Genomic DNA, 22,495 nt, shown 5'->3' with positions numbered 1-22,495 from the left:
CCCCTAGCTGGTCCCGACACCTGAAAAAACTGGAATCACCTGGTGACCCAGACCGAGTCCTTCTTGACGAGAAATGTGTATCAGCTGCCTCACCAGAGAAGTTGATAGCTTTTTTTCAGAGTTTGCTCCCAAACCTGAAAGTGATTAAAACCCCAACTATGATGCTTGCAGATCTCGGCCAAGAAGGGTCTCTGAGATTTCCATTCCCAGTGTTTCCATGACCAGATTAAAAATTAACAGCCTCAGAAAGGACATGCAGGCAGCTGCTCTGCCAGTGCACAGAGAGCTCCAGCAAGCAGAGCCATTAGTAATTCCTCAATAAAAGAGGGGGACCGGGTATGTGGGAGAAATGCCTCCAACCCACTCCGCCACTGAAAGGACTTGATCCCCATTACGCTAGAAGCACCATCAGACACACAAGAAACTGGCCAGGACTCCAGCTCGCTGCACCACAGATAGTGCACACACAGCAATTCCCGTTTCGCCGGAGACACTGATAGGAAGAGGAGGGAAGGAGAAAACGGGCGGGGGGAGGAAGCCATTACCAGAGTTTTGTTCCCGTTCTTGCTGAGGGGACCGCGGAAAACTCCCTTGATGTTGCGAAAGTGCCCGTTGCTGAGGTGCGCGGAGCTGATGACGATGTAGTAGCACTCCATGGGGCCGGGGCCGCCGGGCGGGAGGGCAGCGCGGCGCAGCGGGGCCGCAGCCGCGAGGCATGTGCGGCGCCGCCGCCGCCGGGGCGCGGAGACCGGCACCGGCCCTGCACGCCGGCCCCTCCTGCGGCCGCTGGCCGCGCCGGCTCCTCCGCGCCCCCCGCCCGGAGCCGCGCTGCTCGGGGATGGAGGGAGCCGGCACCGGGAGTCCCTCAGCCTCAGCGCGGCGCTGGCTGCTGGAGGAGGAGCAGTGGCGGCGGCAGCATCTCCGCGGCTTTGCTGGAGCCGTCTGAGCTGCCGCCTCTCGCAGGCATAGTGTTATTATACTGTGCAGCGTTGCCGGTCCATTGCACTGAGCCAATGGCAGGAAGCCACTAGGCTGATACTGAGAGCTGTCAGAGGAGTACATCTGTCACACGCCGCCTTCCCCGCCACCCCCGAGCTCCCCATCCCGCTCCCCCCACGGCTCAGCCCCGCCAGCCTCCCACCGCCCGGCGGCGGCAGGTACCGGGGAGCGGGGGGGCTGGGGGCGGCGACGGGAGGCGGAGAGGGGGCCAGCAGCGGGAGCGCAGCCGGCCTCCGACCGGCGGGGAGACCCGTCCCTTCAGCTGCAGCAACGCCTAGCGCAGCGAAAGCCCCGCGTGTGACCCCGCTTCCCACCGCGCTGGCTCTGCCAAGCCCTGCGGCTCGGCCGCCTCCTCCGAGGGGGCTGCCCGCCCTCCCGGGTGGGGGCCGCCGCCGAGGGCGCTCGAGGGTGCGGTTTCTCTGGGATGGGGGGAAGGAGGGGGGGTCGGGGGCTCATCGTCGCTGTCCCGCAGCACCAGCTCCTGCTCTCTCCCGCCCCTCCTCCTCCTCCCCACACCCCCCCCTTGGGGAGCCTGCGACTGGCCTCCGCTTCCCAGCCGCGCCGCACCGCGGCCCCGGTGCCCGATCGATACGGTGCTCCGAGCCAAGGCGTGATGGGCTTTCTTCGGACGAGGCCGCCGCCGCTCTGCTGATGCTGCCTTTTTCCTTTTCTTTTTTTTTCTTTTTTTTTAACAACCCGGCAGGCCGGGTTAACCCTTCGAGGGCAGAGCAACAGCCAGTGCCCCGGCGCGGGGCTGCCTGGGGAGCGCGCTTTGCGCGCCGCACCGCGCCGCTCCCCGAGCGGCCTTGGCCGGGTTTGCGGCGGTGCTGGCAGCGCGCACCGGGCGCTCAGCGGCGTCAACAGCCGCCCGCGGGAAGCCGAGGGAGCCGCCCCGCCTGCGCCCAGTGGGAGCTCTGCGCTCCTCTTGCCCAGCGCGGCTTCTCCCTCCTCTCGCAGCGCAAATGCCGTCGCGCAGCTCTCGGCGGGACGCGGTATAAAACCCCTTCGGTCCTTCAGAGCAGCGCGGGCGCCTCCACCGCGGGCGCGGGAGTCCCGACAGCGTGGCCGCCGCCCGCCGTGCCCGTGCCCGTGCCCGTGCCCGTGCCCGTGCCCGTGCCCGTGGCGGGGCTGCGCGGGGCTCCCCGGCAGAGCTGCGCGGCTCCGGCACACGCGGCAAGTGCGCGGGGTTTTCCCGTCACCCGCTTGTGGGAGACCGGGAATCTCGCAGATAGGGAGCCCCTTCACAAAACTTGCGGATAACGATCTGTCATTTAGGTGAGGATGGGAGAAGCCGTGGGAAGACGTTCAAGCCACCCTCCTGCACTGCCTGCAGTTTCCTTGCAGTCTCACCAGCTCCAGCGGTTCTTCGCTATTTTCTGCCCCCGGCTGCTGCTGTGTCCCAGCCCACGGGGAGCCCCTGAAACCCCGGAGTTTTGGGTCTGGTCTTGGCCTCTGCGGTCACGGTGCTGCAAGGCCTCGGGGACTAAAGGGAAAACGAGAATAAACGTGTTGTGTTGCAGGCTCTGACACGTACTCTGCAGTCCTTACCCTCAACCTTGAAATGTAAATAATGCACTCTGTTTTGTAAAGTACCTTGCAAGCTATGGATTTAGGTACATCAGTATGAGGTAACTATAGTATACACCATACTCCTTATTCATAAGGTTTTATCTCTTTTCGTAACACACAAATAAGAACTTACTGTCAAAAATAGAATTTGTCAGAGTTTAAAACATGTTTATTAAAAATGCTTATATCCTTTTTCTTCCTTAGGGATCTATGATTTACAGGTTTATTACTTAAGGCATTAAATAATCTTAGATGGCTCATAAAATAGGCTAGCCTACTTTACCTTTGGTTACAAAAAAAAAAAAAAATCAAGATTTACGGTGTGAAATTCCAATGCTAAAAGGGGGAACACCTACAAAAAATAAACTCAGAACCATGATATAACATCACAAAATGCCTCCTAGCCAGCATTTACTGCTGGCAACAAAATATCATGATCCTATCATCTTGTCCTCGAAAATAAAGGAACTGCTTCCAGGAAATGCTGATGGGTGTCACTTTCCTGTCAGAATTTCCTGGCTTTGCTATTCCTATCATTGATATAGGAAGCAATGGCTTATGATAAGTGCCTTCCTCCGGTAAGAATTTTTTCTTCTCTACTTCCCCTCTTACTGTGGGTAGTAAATTTTGACGGGTGTCACTCATCCTTCAGAATTTTCAGCCTTTTGAAGGAATCATGCAAATGGTAAAAGGAGTAAGTTTTGACAGCTGAGACACAGGTGAGACATCAGAATTCGCTACTTCTTGTTAAAGCCAAAAAATGGAGTGAAAACGCACAGGCACATAATACTACACTATTTTGCTGCTTACAGGTATATACATGCATATCCAGAAATAATCAGCAAGATTATTTAAGTATAAACATGAAGTTAATACCATCAATATTTGATGTATTTAATAACAGCACATTTAAGGCCCAGTTCCAGTTTCTGACAGGGTGACAGCTGTAAATCGCACTGATAGATTAGACCTTCAATGGTATAAGGTTGCAGGAAACTATAAGATTATAGTGGAAACTTTTTTGTTGGTGGCAGTGAAAAAAACTGCCAACTGGAAGGTTTAGCCAGGAAGTCTTTTTAGGCAGTGAGCTTATCTCTTTCAAAAATTTCCCAAGTTTGGGTGTGCTAGTATAATGAAAAGACAGAGAAATGAGAACAGAAAAGAAAAGAAATAAATTTATGCAACTCCTTTCTGCGAATAGGATTTAAGACTTTTCCATACTTGGACTAGAATTTTCCAGCTTCTAAGTATAATGTTACTGGTATGTCAGGAACTGCCTGGAAGTGAAACTCTTTGCAGACAATTTACTCCCCAGATTCACCATTTCAGAGATTGTTGCATTTTTCTCTGAAGTACTTGCACTGACCATTTCATTACATATCGCTGACATAATTAATTAACTATTAAAATCCATATATTCACATTTTCAGTATTGTATGGTTGCTTTCAGATCTTTCAGAAGCATACAGACACTGCTGGCATGCTCTTGTTAGATTACAAGGATATGGTCAACTTTTTAGTGTGGCAGAGTGGAGGCAATATGTGAGTAATCTCCTCCCTTAGCTCAAGTTTGAAAGGGTCGGTGTTGTGCTTTGTAACAAATGAGAATACCTGAAATGACTTTAAAAGCTACTATAGCTTCTGCTAATGAAGATAAGGGTTGTCCTCTTCTATTAGACTAAAAAACAAGTTAAACAAGGCCACTCAATTCCTCCAAAGCCCTGTATAAAGAAACAGCGAATTGTATTAAATGGCACCTAATAAGCCATGTATTTGTGTTCCATTCCTCCTCCTCCTGGTTTGCTGCTCTGATACTCTGTGATCTCCAGTTTTGTGTGTGTCTTCCTTTAATCCTTAACTCTACTTTTTTAATGTCTCATTTTACTTCTCCGTAGCCTGTTGTTTCAAGCTCAGACGCTTCTTCCTTCCCAGATCTCTTTTTTTTTTTTTTAATAAATTGCTAACTTCAAAAGTCCCTAACCCCATGGCTCCTACACACAATCAGTCTTGGCTCTTTCTGTCTCTGTCCTATTCCCCTGACGTTCTCTGTCCTATTTCTCTGAGTAAATATCCGGTTCTTGATCTGTGTAGTTAGACTGCTATTTATTAAATTCTCTGCCATAAAATAATAGCCAGTGTTGCTGATTTACTCATTCTCTTTTTCTACTTGATACTCCCTATTTGAAAAAACATTCGAGGAGTTGTTCCTGTACAAAACTGGAAATATCAACTCAAGAAACAGGATATGGATTTGAGACACTTTCTGGAAAGTTTCTGAACTAGAAGCCAATGAACGAATTGCATTAATTCATATGCATTGTTTTTCTGCCAGTGACAAATATAATACTCAGTATTCTGCAGTTTAGTGTTTAACAATGTTCATCACTCAAGAAATAGTCCTAGCATAATTTAGAAGAAAATATTTAATGGTGTGAACAACCTCTTTTGTTTAACAGTCTTTAAAGCATGTCACAGACTATACAATACCAAGTCAATATATTCTGAGAAATCATTTCACTCACTGCTGAAACACATCCATCAAGGATAGAAGGAAACATCTGTACAATAAGTCACAAGAAACTCAAGTCAGCTCCCATGGCGATTCTTACTGAATTCAGTAAAATTCAGTTTATCCTAAGAATCTCCCTCTGTATGTAATCTGCTGTGTGAGACACACCTTTGTACCCTTTTTACTGCCTCCTATACTTTCAGTCTCCTTTTATTGTTCTCCTTCATTTCTTTTTCTACTTCTTTTGCTTAGCCTTCCATGTTTTCCCCTGCTCTGCAGATATCTTTCATCTTTGCATTAAGCAGAAAGAAAAATAGGAGTATCCTCTTTACCTTTTAAATGCCATTATTGTGTAATATACTTTGTGCATTGTATTACACATGCATTCATGCCCTGTGAGTGTGGTGAAACTAGAAAAAGGGAAGCTGGGGCACTTACACCCTAGTCCCTCAGTGCATCCTTCCCTGTATCTGAAGAGTATAGAGAGTATAGGGAGTGGGTTCCCAATTTCAGTTGTACAAGCTAAGTGGAGGGCTGGTATCACATAAGCTAAGGAAAAACAACAGTATCTTGTGGATCTGATGGTGACCCTGTCAGCTCTGTGGCATGCAGTAAGACCTTGGGCTACGCCCTTCAACCTTTAAAAGTCACAGGAAGAGGGGCAGAGAGGCTTATCCTAATATTTCTTCCTGGTCTGAAAAGAAGCAGAAAAGATTAAAACACACTGTTGGACTGTGCTGATGAAATCGTCGGTAAGAAATTTATGCTGAAGAAGCCAGCTTTCTAAGTGCCTATTTGTAGATATTTACTGAAATACTATTCCACATGCTAGGGCATGTCCACCCTCTCCCCTCACTCAAGGGATGGCTCAATCTGTTCATGTATACATGACTGACAAATAGCAGTGCTTCTATACCCAGCACCAGGCTCTTCCCTAATTTTCATTTGGCAGAAAAAGGAGGTGAGGAAGGAGGTGAGGACTGGAACCAGTAAGGGAAGTCACAAAATTAAATGTAGTGTGGGAGCCTGCCTAATTCACTTTGTTTTTCCACCCGGTCCATGCATAGCGTATGCAGAAGATTTTTTTTTTTTCCCCAGCCCTCCAAAGCCTGTAATCGATACCTTAGCCCTTGCAGAATGGTTCCTGGGAGAAGCAGTCTGGCAAGACAAGAATGACTGTGCTTATTCTTTTCCTTATATCCACATAGCATCTATATCTAACCTTGAACAATTTCATTTGATGGGAGATGCAAAATGTTTTCTGCCTCATTCAAATTACCAATACTAGCACTGCCTGCTTTAGGATGCTATTGGGAGAAAAAATTGTCTGTTACAAATAAAATACACTGTTCTCTTTATCTTCTCTTCTTAAAGTTCATGCTGCAGAATTTCTCCACCAGCCCATGCCAACTCCTGGAATGAGTTTTGGTGCTTTTTGCCTTCCTAACCTTTCCCCCACCCTCCCACCCCCAAATACAGACATTTGTGAAAAGTCTTGTACTATGTACTTGTACCCCTAGCACAGTTCTCAAGCTACAGCTTTAGGAGCATAAAGGATGCTAGTACTGTTTGACTGAGAGCATTGCTATTTTATTCTCTTCTTTCAATTTGCAAATGGGGGGGGGGGGGGGGGACAAAGAGACTCTGAGTATGACATAACAAAAAAATCAATGTATCATGAAAGAGTTAAATAGAGGGAGACTTTTAAAAGGGTCATAAACACCTGCTGGTCCAGCCAAGGTGGAAGAGTCATCTTCATAAGCTGCTGTTGTCTGTTTCAAACATTAAAAGTACAATTCACTGTGCTATGTTAAACAATACAGCACCAGTCTTGCAAGCAAGTCCTCCATCACACACACTTGAAGAGTGACTCTACATGAAAATTGAGTGGAGTCCTACGACAGTAACTTATAAAAGAGCGCTAAGAACAATCTGTGATGGAATTAGAATTTCCTAACACCCAGCCAAACTAAACATCCAAGTCAAAATGGAACATAATAAATAAAATCAAATTAAAACAGGTGACAAATACTGAGGTAGGAAAAGTGCTTATATAAACTCACTGGTTGCAATACCTCAATTTTTAATAAGTGATTGCTATATAAAAGTCCTCTTCAGTTTCACTTCTATAGTAATCTAGTACAACAGTGGAAGGAACACTATTCCAGGCACAGCACTGAAAAACTCAGTAAAAAAATATACTGCTCCCCTACAATAGCTCAAAATGAAATGCAGTAAGACCACAGAATTTGTGCACTTCCTCAGAATCAGCTTCTTCAGTATGTCCAGCAAAAAGCTCCTAAAATCCAGAATGCAAATTGCATAGCTAGCACAATTTTAAAGCCAGCAGGACATTAATTCCATAAGCAATATCCTAGGAGATTTCAAGCAGATTTTCAATGTCTTGTACTTTTCTGAAAAGCAAGTTGACTAAATAATGAGCACCCAGTTTTAATTTTTACCAATTAAAATTTTTACTAATTACATTTTAATTGTAACCAATTAAAACTTGCTCTATTAAAAAATAAAACACTTCAAATATGCTTAAGAAGCTAAAAGCTTGTAACCAAAATAGAGGAGGCATCAAAGAGAAAACCCAGCAACTAAAAGCAAATAAATAAAAAAATATGGAAAGTGTACATATTGAGATCTAGGATAGCAGATGAGTTGTGTCCATTTATCAGAAGTAGATTATTTTCCTTGCTAATGTCCATGCAGCTTTTTTAGAGTTAGAAGTCCTGTAGCCTAAAGAGTTGATCAAAAGCCTTCCAAAGTCAATAGGGAACTTCACCTCCAGTGAGCTTTGGTTCATTTGCTTAAGGAGTAGGTATTTCCACAGGAAGAAGTCCTGACGTTCCAATCAGGACTTGGCATTAGATCCAAGGTTTTCCACTGGGTGGTGGTAATGAGATCAAGAACTTCAGGAGAGCTAATATTAGAAGAACTGAGAACAGAACTAGTATTCATTCATTCTCTCTCTATGCATGTAGGTATGTGTGTAAATATATATACACACATTGGAAATGTATGTATTCATTGGTCTTTATACCACACTAATGAAAGGATGAGTAAAATGTTTTCTAATATCTTTGAACTTCTAATTAGCATTATAAAAAAAGAGGATGAAAAAAATTAAAACATTTTTGGAAGGGCTAGTGTACTAATCCTAAAATTCATCTTAAACACCATTCACTTCATTATTATTCAGGTCAACAACATAATGCTTTCAATGAAAATAACTGAACAGAACCAGAGAGGACATTGTGACAGGTCAGAAGGTAGTACTATATTATTCCTGAATGAGCCAATATAAATTAGAGACCCACTGGGGAGGAAAACAGTGGATAATATTTTAATAAAATTCATTGAGTTCAATGTCTGACACATTATTATAGCTCTTTGTTATAGAACATATGATCCATAATAGTCTCAGAAAAGAGTGAAAATGAAATTAAAAATGATGTGTTATTTCCCTAATATTAGACATTGAAGTGAGACCTGATTTTTAGAAGGGGAATGCTTGGCATCATCTTACAATCAAAGCCCTTTACACTATTTATGGTTGCAGCCTCCCAGTTTAAGACCCATAAATCAAATCAGACATTAATTGGTTCACTTTCACAGAGTGCTTGTTCTAACAATACCAAAACACTGCAGAATATTAAGTACATGCTGGGGACGGATATTTTTAATATTGTGTGATATGACATATTGCCAGGTATAATTTACATCATACCCCTTTACACCATAGCTTATAAAAAGAGCATGTAATACAATTTATACATATATGACCAAACGCTTTGTTTTAAACCATCAGAAGTGGTGAAATTCATTATGATCATTTATTTAAAGCAGTCATATCTTTACACTGTTTCCTAGGCTTTAGAGCACATGACACGTTTTGTCAAATCCATTGTGAGGCTTGCTTGAGAAAACTAATGTAAGATTCAGAGCCTCATGTCTACACTGGTTTACTGTTCTAGACTTTAGTTTCATCTGCTTTCTTTATTTGAATAGACTTTTATGGTTAATTTACCTTTTTTTGCTGTACAAATTTAAAAGGCACTGAAACTCCTTGCAGGAAAATGTATGAGCTATATTATACACAAGAAAAATAAAAAAAATATGATCTATGATTTAATAGATTTAATAGATATTTAATAGATATTTAATAGATATTTAATAGATATTTAATAGATAGATATATGCAGTGCTTTAGCATTTTTAAGTACTCATTATGGTCCTCATCCTGAGTGGTGCTTAACACTATCAACTTACTGTGTGAAAGGCCCTGTTTACTCATTAGAACAATTATATAGGTTTTTTTTTCCTTAATACCTTAGGACTTACCTTATCTGTCTGCCTGTAGAATTATCTGTCAAGAAAGAATATTAATTAGAAATAGACATGCTAAAAATACTATGAAAAGAATTAATTCCAGTTTTCAAAATGTTAATAATTTATGTGCTTAATTAAAAGTAGCCATATCAAAATGGCCTTGAGCATATTAAAGATTTCTGCCTTGAAAATTTTCATTATAAGAAACAAAGTCAATTTTGTTCTAAAAATAGAGAGGATTTCCAAAGCCCAGTATATCTTTGTTGGCATTTTGACAATTAAAAAATGTCTACATAATTCATTTAATTAAATAAAATCTTACTAGCTGAAACTAAATAAAGCATATTAAGTTTTATCCAAAACTACATTTCCTTGTGTGGCTGTAAAACCTATGTAATCAGAAGACAAGCCGAATCCTATTTATAGTAATATCAAGACAATGGCCATTGGTAATCTGAAAACCTGTGCTCAAGCAGCAACACAGCTTTTTTTCATCCAGCTTTTCAGTTGCCTTAGAGTTATGTTGCTCTCGTAGTGCTGAACCCTGAATTAAAATCAGTCCTTCTTGTTCCAAGATGGAAGGGAGGATGAAATGCTTTTACTTTTAATAATCAGGCATTAATTTAATGAAAATGATATGCATTCTGACTTCATTTATTTATTATTTGAGCAGAAGACAGTTTGTGCAGTTTTAAGATTTCTGTGCTCTACAGCTATGTTCAATTGTCCCTTTAAAGCAACAGTTCCTGGTGATAAAAGAGCATAACCCACTTCTATCTTTGCATAATTGTGACACAAGGTATATATTTATAACATTAGGAGCTTGATTTTCCACTTTCATTAGGGCTATGTACACTCCAGTGTCACCTATCATACTTGCACAATTGTATTTTACTCTTTGTCCACTCAGACCTGGACTTAACATAGAATATCCATTAATAAAATATAAACACTCAAAATTACGCATTCTTACTTTTGCAGAATTTCCACACTGACATCTCCTAAGCAAGCAATTCACCCTTGAACTGACCTTAACATGGGCATTCCCATTAGAATCAGTGACACTAATGTACTTGAAATGGAAAAAGAAACAAGAGGAAAACAAAGTATAAAATGTTTTAAAAGTCAAAATAAAAATGAAACTGAATGCTTCCCTAGAAACTGGTGCATTGTATACTTTATACAGGAAAATGCATTTTTCTGCCAAATTAAAAAAAAAGAAAAAAAGACTAAACCAAGTAAAATATATAGAGGAGAAAAAGTCATGTCCATTCAAATTCTCATGACTCCAGAAGAAGTAAGGTATGTATAAACTTGCTGAATTGGAATCAGCTTGAAAACAAGCAAAAAAGATTAGCAAACTTTCTCCTACTGGAGGCTAAAGATACAACTTTCCTCACCTACCTTTAGACTGGATGCTTAATAGTCAGCTTCATCTTTTTTGCTTTATACTCATAGAGCTTGTCTGGCTACTGCTACAACTGATAATTTGGTCTAACCGTCTGCTATCTCTTCAGTGTTGGCAAGCCCATACTATCCTTCGTATTGGCATCACAGAATCCTAACATTCACAATTTGTTTTCTTCATTGCTTAATTTTTAGTACAGTCAATTCTTTGACTGCAACTGATGCTTCATTTTGCAAAATGTGTTTTCTTATAATTTCTCATCTGCAGTTTACTCACTATTCATAAGAGGAACTAATGAGAAAGCTACGAGAAAACCAAATACTATTTGTTTTAATTTATTAGCAAGAAGCCAATATTCACTCTATATTTCAATCATGTTTTTTGGATTTAATTGAACTTTCCTTGAACTGAAGGCTACTAGTGCCTTCAGTTTTGGACAATTATTTTCTGACTTCATGACAACAGCAGCATGAAAGCAACTCCAGTGGTCACATTTGGTTCATAAAGATGAAAAAACATACGTGTTTCTGGTCCTTAAATTGCTATTCTACAGAGTAATAGAGACACCATATAGAACCTTATCAGGATTTAATTTTCTAACAGAAATGAGAAAGGAACATGCAATATTTCCCCTTAGATTGCTGTACACGATAAAAATATCTTCTCAATGGGCGTATACCTAAGGAGGATAACATTCCATGTAGTGTTCCTGAAGATGCTTCTTATATACAAATCTCTTTAAAAATAGCATAGTTCTGTTTTTTCCTGTACATGATTGACTTCTTCAGGAAGTAAATTTTTTTGGCAAAATCTGCTCACAGTAACAGTATCTTTTTAGTGCTTCTATAATGATATCTCATAAAACATTGTTAGTATACCAGATTTATGAATGAAACCTGATGGAGCATACATAGTACAAAAAAAAATTGATATATTTCTTTATAGTGTAATTCCTAACTACAGCCTAACTATATCCCCTATATTCCTAACTATAGCCTAACTTTTTATGATAATAAGGGGTCCATACTACAAAATACACACACAAAATAGAGTATGTGCATCTTTCCTGTGTCACTCTGTATGGCTTCAGTATCTTTTGTATCCTAAAACTAAATATATGTATACATATGTATATATATAAAATTGTATTTCTAAGATCTACTAACTTCCAGATCAAGCCAAATTTTGAAAGGTTTCACTGTGAGCAATATTTTCCTTTCAGTCAACAACCTGAGTAAATATTACCACAAATTCCTTTCATATTACAATATATTTACTGCAGGGACAATACAAAAAAGTTCTACGGCTGGTGCAACCACAGCACTAACCAGTGTATTCAGAATCCATGTATGGTCTCTGGCAGTAATGGAGACAAGCAGTGATCTCAATTAGCAAGTGCTTCCTCTACTGAGTAATAGTCAATATTTTAAAACAGGTTGATTGTAGGAGATGAGGGCTTCATCCCTCAACCTCAGCATTTTTTTCATTTAGCAGATTTTGCAGCTTGACCCCTTAGTGTTTGTACCTTTTTTAATGATGAGATTAAAAACTAAAATGATTGTTAAAACAGTCAGAATAGGATTAATTCTGTAACTATACTGACACATATGTGTGGTATTCTCATTTTACAGCATTACTAGTACAATTAAGATGAATAGCTTTCTGTGGTGTTATATTTTTACTGGGTAAATAAAGAAAGGTAAATTGTTGATAAAATGCAGTAAAAGATGCATTCCTGAACACACTAAGGCTATGTCTATTCTGTCTTATTTTAATAACTTCTGAGTCCCACCTGCCATGCTTCCAAAAAAGCCTGCTAAAAAAATTTATAGTATATGTTCATAAAATAGCTTCCTAAAAATGGCTCAGAAAAGGTTTTTTTCTCTCCTCATTTATTGGATGATGAAGCAGATAGGATTTCCCACATTTATCTACAATATGTCTTCTGCGTCAGTTTGTTATGTGAATCTGTGGAGCATAGTATATATCTTGGTTGCGTGCCAAGTCTGCTTGTGAATCCAGAGTTAAAAGCAGGTCTTTATGCCACAACGAAAATTATATGACCTTATGAAAATACATAGCAGGCAATACTGTTAAATATATTTTGGTATAAAAGCTTCAGCTAAAAGGTTTCAGCAAAGCATGACCTTTCCTTGGACATAACTCAAGATGTACCATAATACTATGTTCCTATAAAAGAAACCCCCCTCAAATGAGTAAACAAATATTTAAATTTTACAGTTATCATCCTAAGGAAATTTTTAGTTAAACATAAATGGCATGGTTGCCTAATGGGCATAATTGAAATGTTAGGAAACTGAAGTGTTTGGATAAAACAGCTACAATTAATTTTTCATTTAATTTTTTTCTTAAATATAACATGCTTCTGGAGATCATACTTACTGAACATTCTCATGGTTCCAGGCCCACACAGAATTTCAGTTCCATAAGGTGCGTGGGAGGCTTTTTAAAATCCACATAATTTTGTGAGTTTTTTTTTTCTATGTTAAATTATTATCATCAGATGGAGGGGAAATTCAACATTCTGAATGTGTTAAAAACCTCACTCTTCTTGACTCCTATTACCAACTGCTAACTACTGCTAAAACTCATCCATTTTTGGAACATGAACAACCTTGATAACATCAGATGAAGACAAAATAAAAATAGAGCTTTGGCAAACTCTGTGAATTGAATTCCGGTATTTTAGAACACCATGTAAAGCTCTTTATTGCCTTACCAAATGTAACTCACTACATTAATATTTTAGCTAACTCATTTCCTAACTTTTCTTTTAGTAAGAACAGCCAGAATTATGGTAATACTGGAAAAGAGGGGAATGAAATAAAATCTAGTCTTATGTAAATAGCTGAGATTTATTTTTCCTGACGGATAATGAGAAACACTGTAAACTGACAGGAAAGGTTTTGTGACAATTATTCCTAAACAACCTTATAGCTAGTTTTCCTTTCTTTTCTGAATACTGTATATGTTACATTTCCCCTCTTTTCCTATGAGAGGATGTAAGAGTGAACTTCCATATTGCCTTACTTATTTGGCTTTTGAGAGATGAGAAGTAAAACACATCCCGTGTATTCTTTTTCTGCACATAGACCCTATTTTGACACATGGTCCATGTGGATTTTATCAGTATTCAGATGTGAGGATTTTATCAGTATTCAGATGTGAGCAGCAAACTCAGGTTTTGCTGTCTGCATTGTGTTTATAGAACATTATATACATAATTGTGTTTCTGATGCATTGAAAAGAGTTCCCTGCAGCAAGGCCCTACAGTGTAGGTGAAAGCTGAGATTGCTGAACAGGATAGTGCTGTCCTGACCCTAGCCTAACGCTCTGGATGGATTCAGAAGGCACTCAAAGTCTCAGCCCATCCGTGCTCCTTTGTTGCTTTCTTACATATGTAACATGTCAAAACCCATCAACATCAAGAACAGCAGTGAAAGCATTGTAAACTGCAGTGACAACATCAGGAAGAGGTAGATGTAGATTTATATTTAGAGGAGAGTAATTTATGTTGATCCACGTACAACAAAAAACATTCTGGTTCATGCATTGCTAGCCAAAACAGTACTGCTGGTCCTACCAAGGCTAGAAAAGTACATACGCGGTGTCAACAGTGGATGCTGTCAACAGAGGGTCCATCAGTCAAGTGTAGTGCTTCACAAGGCAAAACAGGGCCAAGCTGCAGCCGTGATCTAGTCTGCACTTGGGACGGAAAGACACAAGGCAAAGCTCTAACTTCTGCTGTTGTGGAAAATGGAGTAGAGGTTCAGTAAGATATTCACTACCCCTTCCTCCCCCCAGCTCTTTCTTATTTCTCTTCTCTCCAAGATGTATGGACATACTAAAGCAAGTCTGCGGATGAAGAGAGCTGTGTTACTCACTGCCAGTGGCAACTGAAGGAATGGTGAGTTGGCAAACAAAACGTGCAGGACAAGGAGCTGTAACAGCTATGGCTCCATGTGGGGAATATACAGGAATGGGTATTGGTGCATGCATAAAGCAGGTGAGTTGAGAAAACTGTGCAATCACATAGGGTGCCAAAGGCTGTGAGGTAGCTATCATATCCCTGTGCGCTCCTGACAGAGGATCATGTGTGGCTATGAACACATGAAAAAGAGGAGCAAGGATGGATGCACCTGAGGAAAGTCCCCTGTTCTGGGAATGGTTGTGGGCCCCCAGATGCAAAGATCATATAATGTGAGAGTGCCTGAGGCTATAAAGAGGCCGGAGTGAGGAACCCTCTTAATACGTGCTTCTGCGTTCCCATGAAGTATAGTACCAGCTCTTGATCAGCAGCACAGTTTTCTTTTTTCTACCTTTATATTTCTATGACATCATGTTGATTACACAAGATTGAATCTTATACCCTGAAAGGAGTCCCTTAAAAAGCAGTTGTTCAGTCTAGCTGTAAGTTAGCCTGACACTTACAAACACTAACAGAAATCAAATTCATACTTCAATTTAAACATTTTTTAAAATGCTAAAATGTGATAGTTACATGATCAGTGTTATTTAGGGAACTTTACTAATAGCTTTTCTTTGGTATAGTCCTATGTACAGTCTTCTTGCAGAACAGAGAATAGATGTTAAAAAAAAGAAAAGTGGAATGCTTTAAGCATCAAGAGCCACCAAAGACCCTGGATTAATTCAATTTTGGATTAAAAAAAAAAAAAAAAAAAAAAAAGACCTGAATGTCAGGCAGCCTCACTGCTGGTCATAAATATTTGAAAGTTGTGGGATTATTTAATGCTTTCCTCCGTTCAACAGCAGCACATTCTCCAGAGATCACTGGCTTACTGTGTACCTAAGGAAATTAAGCTACAGTTAAACTATGGTAAATATATTTCATTCCCCCTAGGAATGGCAGGGTAACTGTGCTTCAGCTCAAATAGATGCTAAATTAAAAATAGGAAAAAAGTAAAAGAAGTTACTTAACCTCTAACATATATAGTGAGGCCCTTATCTTGCTCAGTTTTGCAAGCATATCTGCCTAACAGCCAGTGTAGAAAACAGTATTTAGAGTATATAAATTCATTCTAATTTGAAATCCATTTTCAAACCCTATCTTTTAACAATCACCTTTTATTCAATAGTCATGGATTTTCTGGAGTCCTTTAAATGGTAGAATTAAAAACTAAACTAAGCTAAAATAAGCAATATGCAGCATTTCTTGATCCCCATCTGTATCCTTGTAATGGCAGAAGAAATAGCTCCAGAGTAACACATATATATATATTACCACACAACTCAACAACAGAAGGGTTCTTTCCATTGGAGTCGGTAAACATATCGTGCTTTTATTATGGTCTTTATCTTCCCTTCTCCATTTTTATTTCACTGTAATTTTGATGTAGTTCCTTATTACAGTAAGTGGAATTTTTTTATCCTATAAGCTGTAATAGAAACCACATCTTTCAACATTTCTTTTAAAGCTTCTACAACATTTTGAGTATTACACTGGAAATAGTTTCGCAGTTGCTGGTTTTGCTTTCACTAAGTTGTACTTTTGATGATCCATCAAGATGCTGAGGCCATACTTCTGGAAAACATCCTCAAATCCTTTAATGTACACCAGTGAGTGCCCCTAATGAAGTCAGTGAGACCATCAATACACCTGCCTTTAGTCCTAGAACCCTGAAGAGGAGTTTGCTGAAACGGAGATACATAAATGCAAATATACTGGTAGTAAACAGAATCAAACTGGAGAGCCAAACAGCTTTACTGACTGCTTTAAAATTAAGATTAATTCAAAGATAGTCTAAGAACAAGAATATCTGCTCTATTGACAGAGTACAGTAAATCAGATTATATCAATTATATCAGAGGCCTTTGAGTTTATTTTTTTTTAAACTGCAGTCACTACCAGCCATTGACCAATACTAACATTTAAATAGAAAAGGAAATAGCATCAATATTGTGTGAGAAAAATGACCCAGTACCAGATTAGGGAATACACTGTAGTGGGAGGATAGTTAAGCACTGGAATCAGTTATTTAGGGATATTGTAGTGCCTGCTGCAACCAAAACCAAAACAAAACCTTCCATAGCATTTTCAGAAATGAGCTGTCTGGCAACAATATAGTCATAATTTCAAACTTTGCTAGAAGATTTCAGCTTAATTACTGTGATGTTATTCCTCTTTCTTAGCAATGACAGCTAGACACAACATTTGCTAACCTTATGATAAAAGACTGGTTCATGGCTTTATTAATAGGATATCCAGAGTCCTCACTTTTCTTTAACAGGAAAGTTTAGATGTAAAAAGCTCCGTTCAAGTAGTTGAAATGTTTGAAAGCACCGCTGCAGCTCTTCAATCTCCTTGCAGTTGAGATACTTCTTGTAGGCCACAGACAATTACATATTATTTCTTACGGTCTGTGCTGAGAGCCTACAAATCAGTAAAAAGTCTGTTTTTCAAGTACATTTCTATGTATTTATTACATCCTTTTGCTCTTATAATTAATCAGGACTATAGCATATGTTTCTGTAAGGCAGGAGCTTCAATTTTGCAGCTGATATGCTGGGTTATATATATAAATATATAGGTATACACAACAGAGAGATATATAGGAGTAAAATAGAATCATGCAAGTTATGACATTGCTTAAAAATAAATCTTTGATTGATAAAATGAGTCAAGTAGCAATATTATCAGGACTAGAAATACAGGTTGTGTCTTCTCCAGAATAGCAGAATGCATTTAGGAACCACACTTTTAATCCAAAGAAAAGCAGTCACTATTGGCATAATGCTTTTTTAATGGCAAACAGTGCCAGATTGTGTGAGCTGGTACAGCCTCAAAGACATAAGCTAGTGCTATATCAACTTAAACCACACAAGGTTCTAGACCAATAGCTGTGGGGTGAAGGAGGAGTCTTCTTTATATATTATTGAAATTAAATGAATATAAAAGGTAAAAGGAAAGGCAAATAGATTACAAATGAGGTTGCTGAGAAACTCCGACACATGGAGTTTCCTCTTCTTCCCCTCACCCCCTGAATTCCTCTTGCCAGTTTATTGTTCACATCTGATTGAGGACTACCTTACGCCTACCAGAAATGACCTTCACCTTTTATGCCCTCTGCGTAAGCCGTTTCTGGCAGCCTTAACATTCCTTTTTTCAGTTATTTTAATGAAGAAGCTTCTTAGGTATCAAGATGCTATTTTCCATAAAAAATTAAATTGATGGGTTAGTCAATACTTAGAAGAAGCAGAGAAACTATGTGTGAACAAAGTATAAAAAAGATCATTCTATGTGGTCAGCTATTTATTTTTGCTAAACAGCTATTTATTTTTGCTAAACAACGATAGTTTGTACTGCTCTTCCTCAAGGTACTTTTAAAGGAGCTATACCACACAATCTCCTAATGTTGAAGTATAGGAAGTTTGCTGATAGTAAATAGTTAGACTTAATAGAGAAAGGATAAACGATATCTCAGTGGACATCTAAAAAGCACACTACACTCCCAGTTCTCAGGTGTCATCGGAATTATAGTATTATAAATGTATTTACAAAGTAGCAAGATCCAACAGGTCACATTTACGATGCAGGATGCTGTTGGGGTAAGGTAACATAAAAAAGAAATGCTAAAAATTAAAAACAATCTTTCCACATACCTAAAAAGTTATACAATTTTATGCAGATACAGTTGTATGACTTTTTTCTTTTTCTATTATGTCATGTTAACATAACACCTTTCCCTGCTCCTTCTAACACACAAATTATTTCTTGATCACACAGCTGCTGTACTTCATGCCCTTCTGGCTCCTACATCGCAAAACAGAACAGAACATATGAACACTACCTTTGCATCAGGATGCCTATAAGGAAGAGGTATTTATGGGGAGAACAGAGATAGCTGTAGGGGTAAATGTGCAGTCTTTGACCCAATTTCATATAAGCTGAATGAAATTTCAGCTGTAGAAAAACTGCTGAAAATGTGATCTGATGCAAAGGATGAGGAAAACAGGGTTTAATTGGTTTTTGTTTGTTTCATATCCAGGTGAACACTTTAAAAAAAGGCAGCTGTAAAAGCAGAACCCGAACATACAATTTTTCCAGGCAATTCGTTTTCAAATCTGCCTTCATTCTTTTCCAGTAATTTCACAGGAAAATTCATCTGCATCAAGAATGGATAATCAAAAGTTACAAATAGAGTACAGAATCAGACAAGACACTTTTTTGCAAGAATTAGTGCCACATAAAGGAGTTACAGAGGCACTAAAAGCAATCAAGGCTTAAATCTCTGACTTTGAAACCTGTGACATAGATCTTTCTCCCTCCTTCAAGATAAAAGGAACTAGCGAAAACATGTAGATCTTTTACTGAGAAATTTCCAAGCCTTCATTTGAGTAGGGAAATCTGAATGGTACTGAAACATTGTGTAAAAGGTTTGAAATACAGAAAGCTGCTATATAGTTCTATATATTGGATATCCTGCTATATAGTTAGTTCCTGGCATCAGTTAGTTAATTTGGATAAATAGATCAACTTTTTAAATCTCTTAAGAAGACAGAGTCAGGATCAACAAGCTCAGCCTAAACTTGTTCAGTCATAGTGCCTGGGGCTCATGTAGCAACTAAGCTATTAGCTGATTGATGGCCAGGTGAATTTGTGCGAAACCTGCTTTTCTCCTTAATGGATGACATCTTACTGTCATTATCCTTTGTCTGTATCTTTATTTTATTCATCTGGTCAGGGCTGTCTTTGGTAAAGATAATCTCTTTGATGTTCAATAGAATAATATTCGGTAACAACTTACAAAGAATGGCTTTATAAAAGGATCATTTCCACTATACAATTTCTAACATCAGAAGTCAATAACACTTTCCTCTTCCCATTCCTCTTTTTCTTACAATAGAAATCCAGATCTACATCCTTTACAGAGAGAGATTCTCCTACATGATCTTAGGCCAATAATAAATTACCTAAGAGTGAGAAATTCTATGGAGAGAGTTTCCTTTTCAGTGGTGGTCACTCCACATTCAAAGAGTTGTTATTGCCAAACCTCTCCAAGACTCGAAGCACATAGATTTAATCTCTATTGCTATGACAGGTTTCCTATGTTATACAGGAGACGGTGCTTTATTTTTTCACTCTTTGCTTGTCCAGGGTACAAGTACTTCAAGTACTTGGAGAAAGGACCCCTAGCCACTATGTGTGCATCTACAATACCTGAATTTCATATTTACATAGCGCAATGCTTTGACACCACCCAGGAGCGCTGCCCCTCTGCAAAGCATCTCGAGATTTAAGCCAAATTGAAAATATAATTTTTAGTAATGTCAATGCTTCTGCTTTTTATTTGCATCAAAAGCACGTACACTATATTTCATGTTGGAACGTAACAGTTTTTCCTTCTGTTCAGTGAATGGATCATAAAAAAACAGCTGTAAACCTTTACAGCCAGCAGATGTAAGTGTGCTTTCTCTCCAACTGAGCTGTACCTGTGTGCCATGGAAGTACCACGTGTTTTTCTCCTGCCTCTCACAAATGAAAGCAAAGCGATACAGCTGCTTTGGAACAAATAATGATAGCATTCATTTTTCTCAAACAAATGTAATTTGTACACTGCTAATAATGTTTTCTCATTTTTATGCTATTGTAATCTCTCTGCATAAAAGAACCTCACTTATGGAATAGATAACGTAGGAGGGAAATGTATTCATTACCACAGGTAGATAAAGAGCTAGCAAGAAGAGGCTAAGTGGCTGAAAGCATCAAAAATCCAGCTATGCTTAGGTTAAAGAGAAAAAGCAACAAGCTGGAATCCCTCCTCAGACCAAATTCTCCCCATTCCCCATTACACATGTCTGCTCACAGCCTCAGAAGCCAAAAGCTGTTGGTCAGTTCTGATTTGTCTGTGCTTCCCTTTCTGTCTCTGCTTGCTGGATTAAAGTCAGCAATATCAAAACTACTCCCCACAGCCTGTTTGAATTCAGGACAAGCAGCAGCCAGCACTTGGCATCATATTCTGCAGCTGTCAGCACATCCCAAAAACAAAAGTGGAAGAATGAATCAGCTGTTTTAGCATTATATTATATCTTGGCCATTAATAGAATAAAACTACAGAAGATAAATATGCTCTTCCTTTTTCTGTTTCTCAATTTATCTTTTAAAGGTTTGTCCGTTAATTCACTTTCTTTTAAATCCTGTCATGCAAGGATTTTCCCATATTATAATTATCAAAATACTTAAAAAAAAAAAAAAGTGTTCTTGCTCTTCAACATCAATAGTTTTTGAAGAGCACATTATAGCTCAGAGAAAAGGGAGAAAAGAATAATAGATCAGTGACAGCAAGAACAGTATTCAAACACTGTTCTCATAAGCACTGATAGTTTTATTTTCCCTACTAACAACAATATAAAGTTGTAATATAGGTATCAAAGAAGACTGAGGAAAGGAAGAGTGAAACATTTCTTTTTCTTCTCCCTCCTTAACAGGGGACAAAAAGTCCTGTTCAGGGGATCAGTGAGGGTTTCAAGCATGACTGATGTCCACCCAGTCTCACCTATGAAATGGAGAATACTAAAACATCCATTTTTCCTCTGGCCAAGTCAGTTAGGACCTAGAAATTTGTTACATCTTGTGACAGAACCTCCCCCTGTTCTTCTCCCAGGCACGGCTGAGGTGGCTGGGGGCTTTCAGAACCACAGGAGACCAGGCAGAAGTTAACAGGGTTTGGAGAGAAGCAGATTTGGTGACCAAGGGGGATTAGGCACTAAGCTCTAGTAGGTCAAAGTGTATCACTCAAATGACTCATGCTGAAGAAGAATTGTAGGATCTGGTGACTCACATGATGGCTAGTTTGGAGCTTAGGCTCTGGGTTCAATCCTTGGCCTAAGATCCTTTAAATAATCTTTTAATATGAAGTTTAGTTCATATACAGGGCCAGCAGAGTTCCCTTTGGTAAAATTATTTGGAGATGGATTGTGAAAAGCCACTCACATTAATCACTGTGAATGGTAAAAAGAAAATATACATCTTGGGCTTTTTTCACTTGATCTTTCTCAAGCACAGCGTAAGTCCTGCTAACCAAAGTCAGAGTGATTCAGTCAGAACATGCAAAGGCTTTTCAGAAACCTTTGTGAGCATACGCTGTACTTATGTCAGCTGATGTAACAAATATCCTGACTTAGGTTCAATCAAATAAAAACCCTCTACAGGACACATTCCCTCCTCCATCAATCCAACCTTTCCTTTTTTCCTCCCCACAAAACAGACAGACAGCTTCAAAAATTTGTGGACTATGACATTTTAATTATAGATCACCTTCAGATAGATATGAGGGCTCTCTAAAGAATAGAAAAAACAATAAAAAATGATAGGCTTGATTCTAATTTTATATATTCTCAGATGGCAGAGTGAGAAACAGGAACAGATAACAAACCAAAAGACAGACCAATTAAAGCAGTTCCTTTGGTTTGGGTGGCATTGGCACTGGGCCCAGATTTAAGCTGCTGGTATCCCTGCTGCACACTACAGCATGCTCTGTCTGAAGGGAAGTAGTTCTCCTTACATCCCAACAGAGTGAGCTCAGGTCCTCAGCAGACTACTCACATTCTTAAAGTCTGCCATATGCTTCAGTGCCTTGCTGTACTCAAAAACATCTTCCACTAATACTAATGAAAATATTTCAGTAAAAAGG

The 22,495-nt window shown here is 39.4% G+C and overlaps 1 protein-coding gene across 2 annotated transcripts in view; it reads right to left on the bottom strand.

Moving 5' to 3' along the window:
• ZNF804A (zinc finger protein 804A) overlaps positions 1-689 on the bottom strand; it is a 168,935-nt gene extending 168,246 nt beyond the window's left edge. For both annotated transcript variants that reach the window (XM_026109903.2, XM_026109901.2), the window contains exon 1: positions 546-689. In XM_026109903.2, the coding sequence (XP_025965688.1) occupies positions 546-656 (111 nt within the window). In that variant the 5' untranslated portion in view covers positions 657-689. The remainder of the gene's footprint in view (positions 1-545) is intronic.
• Positions 690-22,495: the final 21,806 nt, after the last annotated feature.

Source organism: Dromaius novaehollandiae, chromosome 7, assembly GCF_036370855.1.
Source record: "Dromaius novaehollandiae isolate bDroNov1 chromosome 7, bDroNov1.hap1, whole genome shotgun sequence".
NCBI classification, from domain to species: Eukaryota; Metazoa; Chordata; class Aves; order Casuariiformes; family Dromaiidae; genus Dromaius; species Dromaius novaehollandiae.
Note: the sequence above shows the minus strand (reverse complement) of the source record. Positions and strands in the feature narration are given on the sequence as shown.